At 41.8% G+C, this 14,133-nt stretch overlaps 1 protein-coding gene across 2 annotated transcripts in view; it reads left to right on the forward strand.

Annotated features, from left to right (window-relative positions):
• Positions 1 to 14,133, forward strand: part of MBOAT2 (membrane bound O-acyltransferase domain containing 2) — a 90,588-nt gene that overhangs the window by 35,422 nt on the left and 41,033 nt on the right. The window contains exons 1-2 of one of the 2 annotated variants that reach the window (XM_042813437.1): positions 10,458 to 10,523; positions 11,485 to 11,615. The exons of the other annotated variant lie outside the window; for it this stretch is intronic. Of the exons in view, the coding sequence (XP_042669371.1) occupies positions 11,539 to 11,615 (77 nt within the window). The 5' untranslated portion in view covers positions 10,458 to 10,523; positions 11,485 to 11,538. Of the gene's footprint in view, positions 1 to 10,457; positions 10,524 to 11,484; positions 11,616 to 14,133 lie in introns of those variants that run through there. 2 annotated transcript variants of the gene reach the window in all.

The raw sequence follows: 14,133 nt of genomic DNA on the forward strand, positions 1-14,133 counted from the left end.
TGTGAGAGCTACAACTCAGCTTAGTTTTCTATATGGCTTTTATTTTATTTTTGCATCTCATACTGCCTGGCTTGCTGCAAAGAAATACCGTATGCCAAATATTTGAACAATCTCTAAAAAGGAGGAGGAAAGAGGAAAAAAAGGAAAAAAGGTGTTGGTTTATCTCCCTCTTGCCAAATGTTTCTGAAATTTCTGATGCTGAAGCCTCATTCTGCCTCAAGAATACCGGCTTGCGTTGATCAGTAGATGAGAAGTATGACTGCCCACCCTAAAAGCGCAGCTGAACTTCTTAATCAGGCATTTATTGTGTGGAGTGTGTGTTCAGAAAGAAATACATGGCTGTACAAAATGTGAAAACTCTGTAGCACACACAACCTTGTTTGGCAGGGCTAGAAATTGTTTAGAAGAGATCTGAGTAGTACTAAATGTTACGACACAAAAACAGCTACCGTGGGTGTGTCTCTCATTCTGTTCTTGGGTTTGTCTTCTCAGATCATAAGCATCTGCACTGCCTTCCCAGCTGTTTTTTTTCTTCATTGCATCTCAGCTCCTAACAGACTTGAAATTATAAACACTTCAAACGGAAGCATCTTTTCTTGTACACACTGGATCTGTTTTAGACAGATTCCTTTACTCTCATTTCTACCAATGTTTATTTTCTTCAGGAAACCAAATCTGATAATAGAATCATGGAAGAGGAGGCTGGAAGGGTCTTTAGACTTCTGGTTCTGGATGAGACAAAAAACAGTTTTCACACGTTTTGTTAGTCAATTCATATAGGTGCTCACTGATAGTTTGGTTATGTTGTCCTAGAAATTAGCATAAATCTAACTTAAATTTTCCATAGCTTAAACTCTTTTATCATCGTTGGGGGATTTATTCCTTTGCTTTTCTGCAGCAGTCTTGTTCATGTTGTCTCCTTTCATTCCAGTAAGGACTGAACTATTTAAATCTTTCATGAGATGGTGTTTTCCAGACCTCTTTCCACTCTTGTGTAGTTGCTTTTGGACTTCTTGTTCTGTGCCATTTGGTGATGTGCTTTGCAAAAACAGGTTGAGGCATTTAAAATGCTAAGCAGGATAAAAGGCTTTTCTGTCTGTTTTGTGGTGCTGTGACTTTCTACAGATCCTTTTCTGCTGTAATGCTCCTTAATAGTTGGTTTCCATTACAGATTTGTATGGTTGATTATTTACAGCCAAAATTGCACTTTGCACATGACTTAATTCCACTCCATCTGATGCTTTTAAGCCTGCCTTCATTTTCTTTCAAGGTAATTTTTTCCTGATCCAACTAAGAAAGTATTTGCAGTTTGTATTACTTATTGGGTACCTGCATGTTTAACCAGTTTACTTACAGTTAAAGAAATGCTTAATAAATGATACCAGTTGTTTTGATTCTGTCCTGACTCAAATGCGTATCTTATACATCCTTCTGATTTGATGTCATATCACCAAAACATTTTTTTATGCAATCTGCCTATGGGTACACAGTAGCATCTCACCCTGGCTGGGCTGCTTGGGATGGTTTGTTCATGGCAGTCATCAGCTTTGGGTATTCGCAGTGGTGCAGCATGTCTTTTAGTCACAGCTGTCTGACCAAGTCATTAAATAGGCTGTTTTGATGTTCTGGACGTTCTGTTTTGACGTTCTGGACAAGGTTTAAACCGTGTAATGTGTATTACGTTCTGGGTATTTAGAGATACAGAATGGGGGAAAAAAATCCCTCACGAGTATTTGACATTGAGTTTATGGGTCTGTGATTTTCTGAGGTCCCTTCCCTACTTCTAAAGATCAAATCAGCATCCTCTGCCTCTTTTCCAGTTCCCCAGTTGGGAAGGCCTCACATGTTCCGTGCCCACCGCCCTCTGGTGCACAGCCTGTCCCTCACCCCCAGCTGCCCATCCCTGGCAGCTCCATGCCGTTCACTCGGGCCCTGCCACTGTCACAGAAAGAGGTGGTCAGCATAGTCTTTGAACCTTATTTTTGATTCTTTATTTCTTTTTCTGCAATTGGCAGCAGTGCCTTTGTGGCTTACTGGTTATTTGATTTTTATTCTTTTGATGGTTTTCTGCTTGTGGGTAGAAGGAGCAATTGATCAAAACAATTCCTTGTGAAAAGCATCAAGTGTTTGCCTGTTAGAGGCATAGCACTGCTGTGGATTGAGTATTTCTACTAAAGGCAGCTAGTAGAAATAAAGAACCTGCATAAAAGTTTAGCATCTCTACAATTCATAATTAAAGGTACCAATAATCTAAGATCACGCACTGAAAATCAGAATTATAGACTGGTTGAAGTTGGCAGGGATCCATTTGACCCAGCCATGTTCCAGCAGGGACACCCCGAGCAGTGCCCAGTACCACATCAGGGCTATTGGAGATCTCCAAGGAAGTGACCCCACAGATTTTGGGTACCCTGTGTCAGGGCCCTGTTGCCCACGCAGCACAGAAGTGCTTCTAGTGCTCAGTGGCAACCTCTTGTGTGCCAGTTTGTGCCCTGTGCCTCTTGTCCTGGCACCACTGGCAGAGCCTGGCTCTGTTCTCTCTGCACCATCCCCTCTGGTATTAGTAAATGTTGATGGATCCCCTCTGAGCCTTTCCTTCTCCAGGCTGACCAGTCCCAGCTCCCTCAGCCTCCCCACAAGGATGGCTGCTGCAGTCCCTTCATGGTCTTGGTGGTCCTTTGCTGGACTTAATGCTCGCTGGTGCTGAGTAGAAGAGAATCGCACAGAGAGGGATCGCTCCTCTCAATCTGCTGGCAGTGCTCTCTGCCTGATGCGGCAGATAATTGCAGATAAGTGTTTTGTTGAGACAAAAGAAGAGTTTGATAATCTTTCGAACGACTAGAAGTCAGGAAATGGAGAAAAATGACAGGCTTAGTTCAACCTGGGAAAGGCAGGCATTGTAGTTGATTGCTCTAGTCTTCATAAAACAGTTACCTTGGAATTAGAAGTGAGACATGTATGTCATGGAAGACAGCTAAGAGAAACCTCATAAAATAATCTGCAGGAAGCATGAGGTATGAAGCAGAGAATAGCAACAGAAGACATTACACTGTTCCTACATGGACAGGGGAGCTGCTATTCTACACAGCTCTGTGTCAGGATTTGAACGCTTTATCTCACAAAGATACTGCAGAACTGTTGAGTATTCAGAGTTCAAAAACAAAACAAACAAAAGGCACAGAAAACTCGGATAAGAATCTGAGTATATTTGAGTTTATCTTGAAAAGAGAGTTAATTAAAAGGGGCATAAGATCAGAAGCTGCCTAAAGTTGTTTATCGAGAAATTGCTTTTCTGTTGTAGGGCAGTGGGGAGAGACTGGAAGGGGATATGAGATGGGAAGTTGGATTTGATCTTCTTATTGCTTCTGGAAAAATGGAAGTAGTTCTGCCCAGTCCAGTAGGGGGACTTGCTTCTAAAAACAGCTATTTTTGTTACTTTCAAGTAGTAAGCACTTTAATATAAATTATATATCTAGTTTGAGCTACGTATAGAGATGTGTATGAGCAGGATAGGAGAGTCAGCTTGGCAGTTTTTCTTTCACAAATAATATAAAATAGAATTGTTGTTAAAATTTCACTTCTAAAAGGTGTAAGGGTTTACTTTCATCTTAGTACATAGCGGACCACTAAGCATCGAAATCTAAAATGGCTTCCAGCTGGAAGATCTTCGTGATCACAGGCTGAACTTTTATAAGGGAGAGGAAGTTCTAGCTACCTGGTTTCAGATATAGCATAGATATATTTCCCACAATTATTAAAACCAAACACTTTTTTTAGTTGAATGTTTTTCAGAATCAAGACTTGATGCTTTTGCAGCACGTTTGTTGAGTCAGAAAATGTCTTCTCTGAAAGGCTGATTCCTGTAATGGCACTTAGTGATTCTAATCTGAACATTTTGTTGCTTTGTTCCTGCCATTATTTCTTAATATGCCCATTTTTGCCTTTTAAAAGGTTTCCTAATGGACCTTATCTTCTTTCACTTTGATCACAATATTTGTGTTGTGATCAGCCATTTTCTACCTTGTGGTTCTCCAAACAGCTTCTGGTTTACTTGGTGCTGATAAGAATTACTGAATTAAATGAACCATTGGGTTTATCCCTCATGTAAAACAAAAATTGTCTAAAATAGCAAAATAAATTACAGTGAACAAACATTATGACGCATTTTCTGCAGGTTAGTACTTCCTTTATGGCAACAACAGGTGAATCTTTTGTAAGGAGGGGGAATCCTTTTATCCTTTTGAGAGCTTCCTTGGGCATAGGGGCAATGAGATGCTGCTGCAGTGGGGCAAGGGGCAGCTGGGGGGCTTCTACAGAGCTAGCAATGGGCAGCCAGGGCTCAGATGGAAGCAGAGAGCTTCCCACAGACTGGGGTAAGGGAGCAGAGGCTGCCATCATTCACAGCAGTGGAGCTGGCTGGGAGCACGGGCTGCTCTGCCAAGGACACAATGAACAGAGGGAGAGATGAGCTCTTTGTTCTGCCTGCCCCAGTTGCTCTGAGATTTTTTTTTTTCTCTGTAAAACTTCGGGTTCTGGTTTTTGTTCTAGCAGGGCCGGGGGGGGGCGCGGCCGGGTGTTGTTTTTTGTTTAGCTTCAAACTTCTGGAAAGCTTCCTGTGGGGAAGGGATCCAGACACATCATTTAAAGCTGTGGCCAACTCTGGGTTCTTTGTTTAACTCCTGTCCTTCTTAGACTAAGTGGTTTGGGGCATGCACATGTGGAGATATTTTTTTAATGATGTTTTCCCACAGCAAATCATGGTGAGTGGTGGAGCATCTGTTTGTAAAGTGAGGGAATTGATCTTTTTGACTCTTTATATATCATTTGCTCTCGTACAGTTTCTCTAGGCATTTCTCTCAAAGCATCCTTACGGATTTTCAGTATTTTTAATAAAGATGTGAAATTTTCCACAATCTCTGCTACCTATACTGAAAATGGAGATGATGCATCTGCTCTCATTGATATGGGCATCCATAGCTTGCAAGTATGCCTTCAGGAGTAAATAGCATTGAGAGAAACCCGAGTTTTAACTGCAATGCTTACAGTGCAATAGAATCTCTTGTTTGAACCTATGTTTGGGAATTTACAAATTTGCATAGAAGTTACGTGTTTATACTTACACGTGTATTTAAATATTCAACTCAGAGCTTTTTACACTTTTCTGTAAATACAGTAATGTTTTGTAATTTACTATATGCTGATAGTGTAGGTACTGGACAGACAAAAATATGTGCAAAAAGATCACTGTTGGTGCATTTATCCAATATGACAACATCTCAGTTGTGTTGCTGTACTGATTCCTACAGCACGACTTTTTTCTGTAAGGCCTGCCTCATCCTGCGTGCTTTGGTGATCTCTTCTCCTAAAGCGTTAGGAATAATTTTAATTGGAGGAAAATTAACTTGTTTTGGAACAAAAAGGCTATGAGGCCCAACTATTTTATGCTCAGAATGCAGCTGCTTAATTAATAGATGGCAAACTTGATTAGGAAAAAAAATACCGGTTTTCTTTACCATGTTTTGTCTTAGAAAATTAGCAATTAACTTGAGCCTCTGAATGCTTACCTAATGCAGGTGGAAGGAAGCTGATTGTCTCTGATCCAGCTTCCTGCTTGCAGCAGGCCTCAGCTATGGGGTCGGAGCAGGCTGTTCCAGTTCCTGTTGGTGCTGGATAACCATCTCCCTCTTATGCTGCTCCCCTTCAAGCTGATAATCAGCAAGTTAGCAGATCTGTGAAAGGTGAAGATGGACCTCGAGAACCAAAAGCTGCCCAGTGTATTGTTGCCCACCTTGAATTAAAATTAATTGCAGTTAATGCATGTCACTGTCATTTCATAAAGTGTACCTTAGGCTAACAAAGTGAGAAGCTGTGGGCTTCTTAGTGGCTCTGCTACTCTGAAGCTTGTTCACTAAATGTGGTCTTGCAGTCTTTGCAGGAGCCCAGGATAATTTGGGCCATGATGAAACACTATTCCTCATGAATAAAATCTTTGTCCTTTATTCTTTTCTTGCAAGTCGCACATCTCGTAAGGCAGATGTGTTCTCGCTTTTTTCTTTTTTCTGCACCATACATTCATGGGCTTCATTGCTTCATTACTGAAGTAATTTGCAGCAGAAAAGCCATTACAGAGGCGTAGCACATCTGTATCTCGTGGCCATAGTGAGCTTGGGTGTGCCAATATGTTCATGGTACCCTCACAGGGCCTATGCTGGAAAGGTAGAAATAACTGAAGGGATCACTGCTGGTTTTTGCCAGTCACTAATGTTAATTTGCTAGCTGGAGGCCAGCTTATGTGCTTTTGTTTAGAGTAGAGATGTCTGACTCAACAAGCATGGCAGAGCCTTCAGATAGACTGGGAATGCTTCTATAAACCAACTTACAAGCTTACAACTGCAGATGCTTTTGCTATTAATTAATTCATTATAAATTGTGACAAGAGAAGATCCTTCTTGTAGTTTACAGCTGATGCTATATCTTAGGCAGCTTGAAGTAGAGTGCTTTTTCTCATGACAAAGTCTGGCAGTTAGTTTTGTTTTGTTTTTTCCTTTTTCACTCCTTGTCTGTCTTCGTATCTCCAGAGCAAGTATGAGTTCTGGTGTTCAGCTGAACTCACCTAAGCAAAATGTGAGTGCTGCAGTCTGTTTGCTTGTTGCTAATTCTGTGCTCTTCTTTCAAGACTGCCACCAGCATTTTTCTTCCTCTTGCTGCTTTCTAGTTCATTTTTGCTTCGGTATGATTCAGTATGTGAAAGAGCATCACAGCAAACAGTACTTGTCCCCTAACAGCTAGGAGAAGTTTGAAAAGCATTCTATCTTGACATTTTTCCCAGCTAATGCCATTTAAGTTTTCTCTTCTAAATGACAAAAAGACCTACGTATAATATATTTTCAGCTTGCACTGTCTTTACAGAGCACTTTTTCAACTGTTCTAGCAAATAAAGATGAGTGAAGAGAGACTACGAGTAGCAGGAACATTATAAACCATTGTGGAAGGAGGACTCCAAGTGTACTAGGAAATAAGTATAATAAATAAAAATCCTGGCGAATAATAATTAAATTTTATCCTTCAGTGGAGGGATATGGATGCCTGGTAAAGCAATGAGAGGATATAAAGTGCAGACTGTAAGTTATTTCCCTCTTGAAAACAACATTAGAACTGATGAATAACTGAGGTAAACATAGAAGCATAAACACTGCTTTCCATTTCACTTGAATAGAGTTTGGCTGGTTGAAACAGCTTGTGGGAGAAAGAAGCAATGGCTTCTGTGGATCTTAGAGGCCAGACCAGTATGAAATTCTCTTCTCTGACAAGACGTGGTCCACTTTCTCTCAATCTGAGTCACTAATGAATGTCACAAAGCCCAGATGCGTTGAGCTGGTTTTTAAGGCGTGTAAAGCATGGCACGCACATTTAGCCGAAACCTTTGCTCAGATTTGGTTTCCAATGAAATCACAGAAGGAAGCTGAACAGCAGTGACGCTGCGAGGCTTTGCAACAATGAATAATCAGAGGTAGCACATTGTGTGCTTGTGTTGCAGATTAGTTTGTCTTTACTGTTATAACATATGCGATTTTTCAAAGTCTTGACATTCGTGGCAAGCACAGTGTAGGAGATTCTGGATGCATACGGAATTTCTGGCTGACAATCAGTCTATTTTTAGGCTGAAGGGTTACAGTGTGGAGCCTAACATGCTTGGAAGAGATCTGAATTTCATTCCGTTTGAAAACGAGTGATTTCAATTAGCGTGAACGCAATTTGTACATGGCTCCATGATGCGTGTTTTCTGATAGAATTAGTTTTGTAGAGTGGCTAAGTTTAGTGTTTGAGCATTCATATGATACAAAAACAGGTCAGCAAATTGTAATCTTTGACGCTGTTGCTCACAGAATGCTCTTGTGAGCTAGGTAAGTGTTTCTATTCATGTTTAATGGATGGGGCAGTCAGAGGGACTGAAATAGCTCTGTAAATTTAGCTCCCAAATCCCAAGCTTCTGTGGATTTATACACTGGGAATTTGAATGCCAAAAAAGAACTTCACAAATAGGAACACTTATGTTTGTGGATGTTGGTTTAAGTCACCTGTTCAGTCTTACAATAAGGCTGTGATGATCTTTCCAGGCTGCTCAAGTTGCATTCCGTCCCTTGCTAGTTCTGCCTTTCTGCCGAGTGAGCTATGAACTATCTAAATTGCTTCTATGCAGATACAGTGTATATTTCCTGCTTGAATAAATAGGTATAAATGATTTTATGCATACTACTTTTTGTCTGTGGCTCTAAGTTCAGCAACCTTTAAGTAATAATATGTCTTTTAATAGTCTAAATACAGCAAGGTTTTCCCTTTCATAATTCAGACTGGCACCGGTCTTGAAAAATAAAAATCAAACTTTCTTCTCAGTCTGGTTCCTGCAGTTCAGATTAAAAATGCATTAATTTATTTTTAGAGTTTTGTGGCTCTTTTGTTACCTGCAAATGAAGGGATTTTTAAAATGAAAATTTAACAACTGCAAAAAAGGAAGCTTGAAGCTGGCAAAAGATAGTGAGATACCTCCCTTGTAGGTACCTGCAGCCTGCTGGCGGTCTTGCTAGCAGCAGCAGATGTTGTCACTGATAAACCAGCATTGCAAAGGATTTGGGAGTGAGAAGTTCATTTGCTTGGATGCCATGTTTGTGTTGAGAAAAATAACTGATCTCTACTGAAGAACGGCTCTTTGTGTTTGGACGTATCATTCCTTGTCCAAAACAGAGCAAACTCATAGTAGGAAGAATTTTCCCAGCTACTTAGTGAGTAGGAAAGAAATTGTTAGCTCACTTAGTGAGTGCTGAGGAAAAGAAATTGTTAAGAGGTTTTAGGAAATAGGATAATTCAGGAATGTAATGGAATATCTTCATTAGGAGCAATAGGCAAATGGCACTAATATAGGTGACACATGGGTGAAGGATTTGTGCTTTTGATTTCATATCTCAAAGGATAATTGGTGAACAACCTGATGTTCCTTATCCTCCTTGCATTGACACTAACACTGTATTTATATGGGAACGGAGCCTCTTCCACTAGCATATATTGCTGTTACATTTTCTGCTATTGGCTTCTGCTAGTTGACTTAGTTCAGCATGTTCCTAGGGACAGGTCATATGACTCTATTGGCTGGAATAAGCAGTAACTAATTTTTATTTACTATTTTACTGAATTGTGAGATAATTTGGTATCTCCAGACATGCAGGGGGGGAAATTTGGAAGCACGTTAGAAGCTCATCTTTACTGAAGAACTGGGAGATGACAAAGCAGAGAACAGCAGTTTAGCAGTGAGTTTAGGCTGAAAATATGGCAAAGTTCAAGCGGTATGGAGACAGGGTCATGGCAGTAACCAAGTGAAACTAAATATGCATTTTATGTAACAGCAAATATATGCAGTATACATAATAAGAGATACGTTATGAAAATACAGTTTCTTTCTAACTTGGAGATTATAAATGTCGCTTTGAAGAATTTTTGTTTGTCAGGGGTTAACATCTGGGTGATTCCATGAGTGATTGTGCCATGACTTCGACCATCACTGAGTAATTAATCTTCAGTTTTCAGTTTCCCGTTGGGAGCTGGAAGAGAGAAAAATGTTCCAAAATCAGTGCAATAAATGCAGGGCTTTTTCATAATGGGTTCCTTCTACAGTTGCATGCCACAGTCTACAGACACTGATTCTGAAATATTTCCTTATTAGTGTACAGTAGGACTACTGTATGTCACAAGTAATCTTTACATGTAAGTCTCACTACTGCTGAGGCTTGGTTTCGTGCCATGCCATTTCCATTGCGTCTCCTGTTTCCGTGCATAGCTTGGATGCAGTCTTGGAAATGGCTGATAATGTTTCATGTGGGAGAAAAGAAATCTGCATGAAAATGGAAATTGCCGCTCTTGTTCTCAGGAGTAACCTGTGTTAGGCTTCACCATTTGCAAAGAAAATGGAGTTAGCGACAGGTTTTCTCCAGGCTGGGAGTAGGAGACAGATAGATGATTTTGATCTCTAAATATGATTATGCTGGAGCACGTGACAAGCACTGTGACAGTGGCAAAGCTGATGCATCATGTGAATGCTTTATATATGTTGCCATGCATTAATTAAAGGCTGTAAAAGATGAAACCGTTGTGTGATTGTGGTGATTTAACTTAGCCCTGGGGGTCTGAGGTGTGAGAAAAGCAGACTGAAGTGAAGCAGATCATCCAAAGGGATGAGCTGAGGGTGCGTTAAAGCACCGGAGCAATGCAGGTATTTCTATTAGGCCTTATTTTTGGTAAACGAGAGTTTTTCAGAGCAACTGATTCCTAATGCTGCATTATTTGAGATGTGTGCATGATCACAAGATGATGCAAACTGCTCGCTAGAGAGGAGGAGAGCTGTGGATGTGGTGTGGGTCAGATCAGCTGTGGGTCTTGCAGGTACAAGGGCAGCTGGGTGACACCAAAGGCTGTGTCCTTCCTTCCTGAAGAAATGAGACTTCAGGTGAGAAACAGTGCCTCCATCCCCTCTGGTGAGTACTTCTACAAAAGGCATTTTGTTTTGATACACAGTTGGAAAGAAAATTCAGCTGTGTTCTGGATACGTTGGTTTATTGTCATGAACTGCTGGCTTCCCTGTGGTACTCGAATTGCTCAAATATTCAGTTGCTGTAACAAAATGTGACTTCTGCGGCCTTTCCTTTTGCGAATTCCACCTTGCAGGATGTAGGTTGTTTATTAAGCTGCAAGCTGCCCCGTGCGCTGCTTCCGGCTGTACAACCACCTTCTCAGCAAATCGCATCCCCTGTGCTTCACAGCTGCTGCCATCCTTAATGTGAGTGCAGAATGTCTCCTGGCTGTCTGAGAACAGATCCCAGCTGGCATCATCTCACGGCTGAGCAAAGCTTCCCCTCGCTCCCAGTGGTGTTGTGTTGCCCTCTGTCTCAGGTGCTCGTATCCGGAGGCAGGGAGGTGGGGGCAGCAGCACAGCCTGGGGGAATGAGACAGCTGGGAATCTGCCCTGCTCTGCGGCCAGGAAGGACGGCAGCTGCGACACTTGGGGGTGTGGATGGGGTCTGAAAGGGGTGGGAAGCTGGAGGGGAGTGGTGAGTGGGTGAATGAAAACGACAGCTCGCTCTTATCTTTATCCAAGGTGATACATGCCAAGTACTGAGATTACAGCGGTAACGGGTTTAATGATTGACCTCGTGGGTTTTGCCAGCAGAGAACTTGTTCTGTTGCATTTGCTCCAAGTTCTTGCATCAAACTTAATGATCTGCTGAAACAAAATTATGTAGCCTTACAAAATGTTTTGGGTTTGGCAGTTCTGATTTACAGGTGTTAAAGCATTATGGATAGTAGAACTGCATTTTAAAATAGTATTCTTACCAATTTTTGTCTGTGTTATGAAAAGCATCTGTATTCCTTTAAAAATATTCTGCAGAACTTATGTGACTGCCCCTTTCCTAAAAGGAGACTGTTTTCCACCCATAGGTTTCTGCTGATGTGCAGAAATAAAGGCACTGGACACATCCCTGATGTTTGAGAATGTTACTTGTGTATCACATGGGAGAGGGGGGAAGGATTAAATCACTGGCATGCTGTGATACTGGAATATCAGATAGGTAAGCAAATACTGTGTAGAAAAATGGGTGAACAGATGGAAATTCCCAGCACCAGAATTAGGAGTGTTTGGAATTGAGCAGCTGTTTTATTTGTGAGCTATGACTGCTCATCTTTGTGAGAAGATATGTGAAGGATCTCCTTCCTTCACCTGTGTCTTGTAAGGGAGATTCCAAGGTCAGGGAGCTTTGCCTTTACATGTCTTGTGTTACGTTAGTTGTTAGGCTTTCTGCTTCATGCTTTGTTTTTAACTGCAACAAACTGTTAGCAGCTTTTTATAAAATGCAAAGGTCAAACTTGGTGCTCTTATCTGCATTGTTTACTGTTATACTTCAAGCAATTGCAGAAATACGGGTTGGTATGACATGACAGTACAGACTGTGGTTTTTCAGATGAGAGAGAACTTGAATGACCTCTCCTGGATCATCTCAGTTTAATAGGGGATTTTGGATAGGTCTGACTCCATCTCTCAGCTCTGAGTCTGATAAAACAGGTTTATTACTATTCCCATCCTTCCAAGTTCCATGTTCCCTTGGAGACGTGCAGAAGAGTGAAGTGAACAACATGTCTCCTCCATCCCGGTGAAGCAGCGAAGGCGCTCGCCACACACTTCACTTGTGGGTGATGCTTTTCCTTTGTGCAAGAGCCTGGAGCATTCCAGATCTGGAGAGAGCAGGAGGAGAGGTCAGAAAGTCAGAGAAAATAACATTTGAGAGCGTGTGAATAATACCAAAATTTCAGTATGCATTTTTGACAAGGATGTCTGTGGCTGTATTTATCATCAATGGCACATTTGAAATATGGCCTGTAGCTATAAATGGAGTGATTGTTTAATTTAGCTTGGTTTGAGATTTACCAAGCCACTAAATTGCCACTATCTAGCAAAACATCAAAATACTTGAGGCAAGCTGGAACATCTACAGCAAATCTGCAGTAAACAAAACTAGCTATCCCAGAAATTCCAAATGCTTCTGGGTTCAGCAGAGCTAACAAAGCCTTGTTTTCCATAGCTTTCTGTGCCTGTCCTTGCTCAGGAAGCCAGTGGGCCTGGATACCTTTCTCTCCAGCTGGACAAATCCCTTACAGGCACTGATCAGCCCACAGAGGAGGGCCTGATGCACGGCCTGCACTGGGCCTGTCAGCTCTGTGCTCCTTGCAGCACAGCCAAGCCAGCCAACTCGCCTTTGTGGCAGCAAGGCCAAGCAAATGGCTTTGGAGACTGCCCAGCCCTTATGCCATGCCTTGTGCAGGAGCGTTGCTGCACCCATGTGTCACAGAATCACAGAATGACCAGGGTTGGAAGGAACCTCAAGCATCATGAATCCCCAACCCCCCGGCAACATGTAGGGTTACCAACCTCCCCATTTAATACCAGACCAGGCTGCCCAGGGCCCTATCCAACCTGGCCTTGAGCATCTCTAGGGATGGGGCATCCACAGCCTCTCTGGGCAGCCTGTTCCAGCACCTCACCACTCTCATAGTAAAGAACTTCCCCTGACATCCAACCTAAATCTTCCCTCCCTCAACTTAAAACCATTTCCCCTTGTCCTGCTGTTATCTACCCTTTCAAAGAGTTGAGTTGTCAGCTCGTGTGTGGCCATCAGACCCCAAACCTTCAAGTGAAGATGAAGAAGGATGGTTTGGCCTGGTTGCTCATCAATGAAGCATGGTGATAAGAGCTCTTCCTTCTGTGGCCTTGGGCTCATAGGCAGTTTTGTTCATTTTTTTGTAGGTTTTTTTTCCAGCACGTTTTGAAGTACTGAGAAGACTGACTAGTGCACGAGTCACAAGGATTGATATTACATTCTAGAGAATAGTTTCTTGGTATGTGGATAGGACTGTGACTTTCTGAAGGCTCTGGCTGGTTATGTGATCAGTGTTCAAAGCGGATGTACACCAGTGGTGTACAGTTTGATCAGGAATTGTGTAAATAAGGAATATTTTGTGGATGTAACAACAGCATGTTGGGGCAGGCTAGCTTACCCTGTGCAATGTTACACAGTCAAAGCTAAATCTAATCGGTATTTGTATTGGCTTGGAGTGGATGGTTACAGAATTAGAGGTTTAGCTTTGTCACTTTGGACTTTTTCGCTTGATGTTTTTCCCTTTCAAGTTTCACAGACATGTTTTATGTTGTGAGTGCATGAAGTGGGCTTTTGCTGTGTGAGCAATGAAAACGAATGATATTTGCTGGAGCTAATGCAGTTAATATAGCTACATCTAATAACTATTCTGTTATGACCCTAGTGATGAGAATTTATTTCTTAGTGGTTTTCACATTGGTGGAAGCAAATGGAACCAGCCAACCCTGGCAGCAGCTTTCAGCAGAGGGCTGGAATGTGGGCATATGACACTGGGGTCATATCTGCCTTTTGAAACTGTAGCTACACGTTTAAAGTCTATGTTTTCTCCTCGTGTATTGGAAGGAGTGGAGCTTGACTGAAAGTTAAACCTTCATAGTGAAAAAGTGCCTTGTGCTGATTGGTTTACTTAACTTTCTTCTAGCAACGTAACGTACTA

This window comes from Centrocercus urophasianus, unplaced genomic scaffold (genome assembly GCF_019232065.1).
Source record: "Centrocercus urophasianus isolate 14NV4802_14NV808 unplaced genomic scaffold, USGS_Curo_1.0 seq_10, whole genome shotgun sequence".
Lineage (NCBI taxonomy): Eukaryota > Metazoa > Chordata > Aves > Galliformes > Phasianidae > Centrocercus > Centrocercus urophasianus.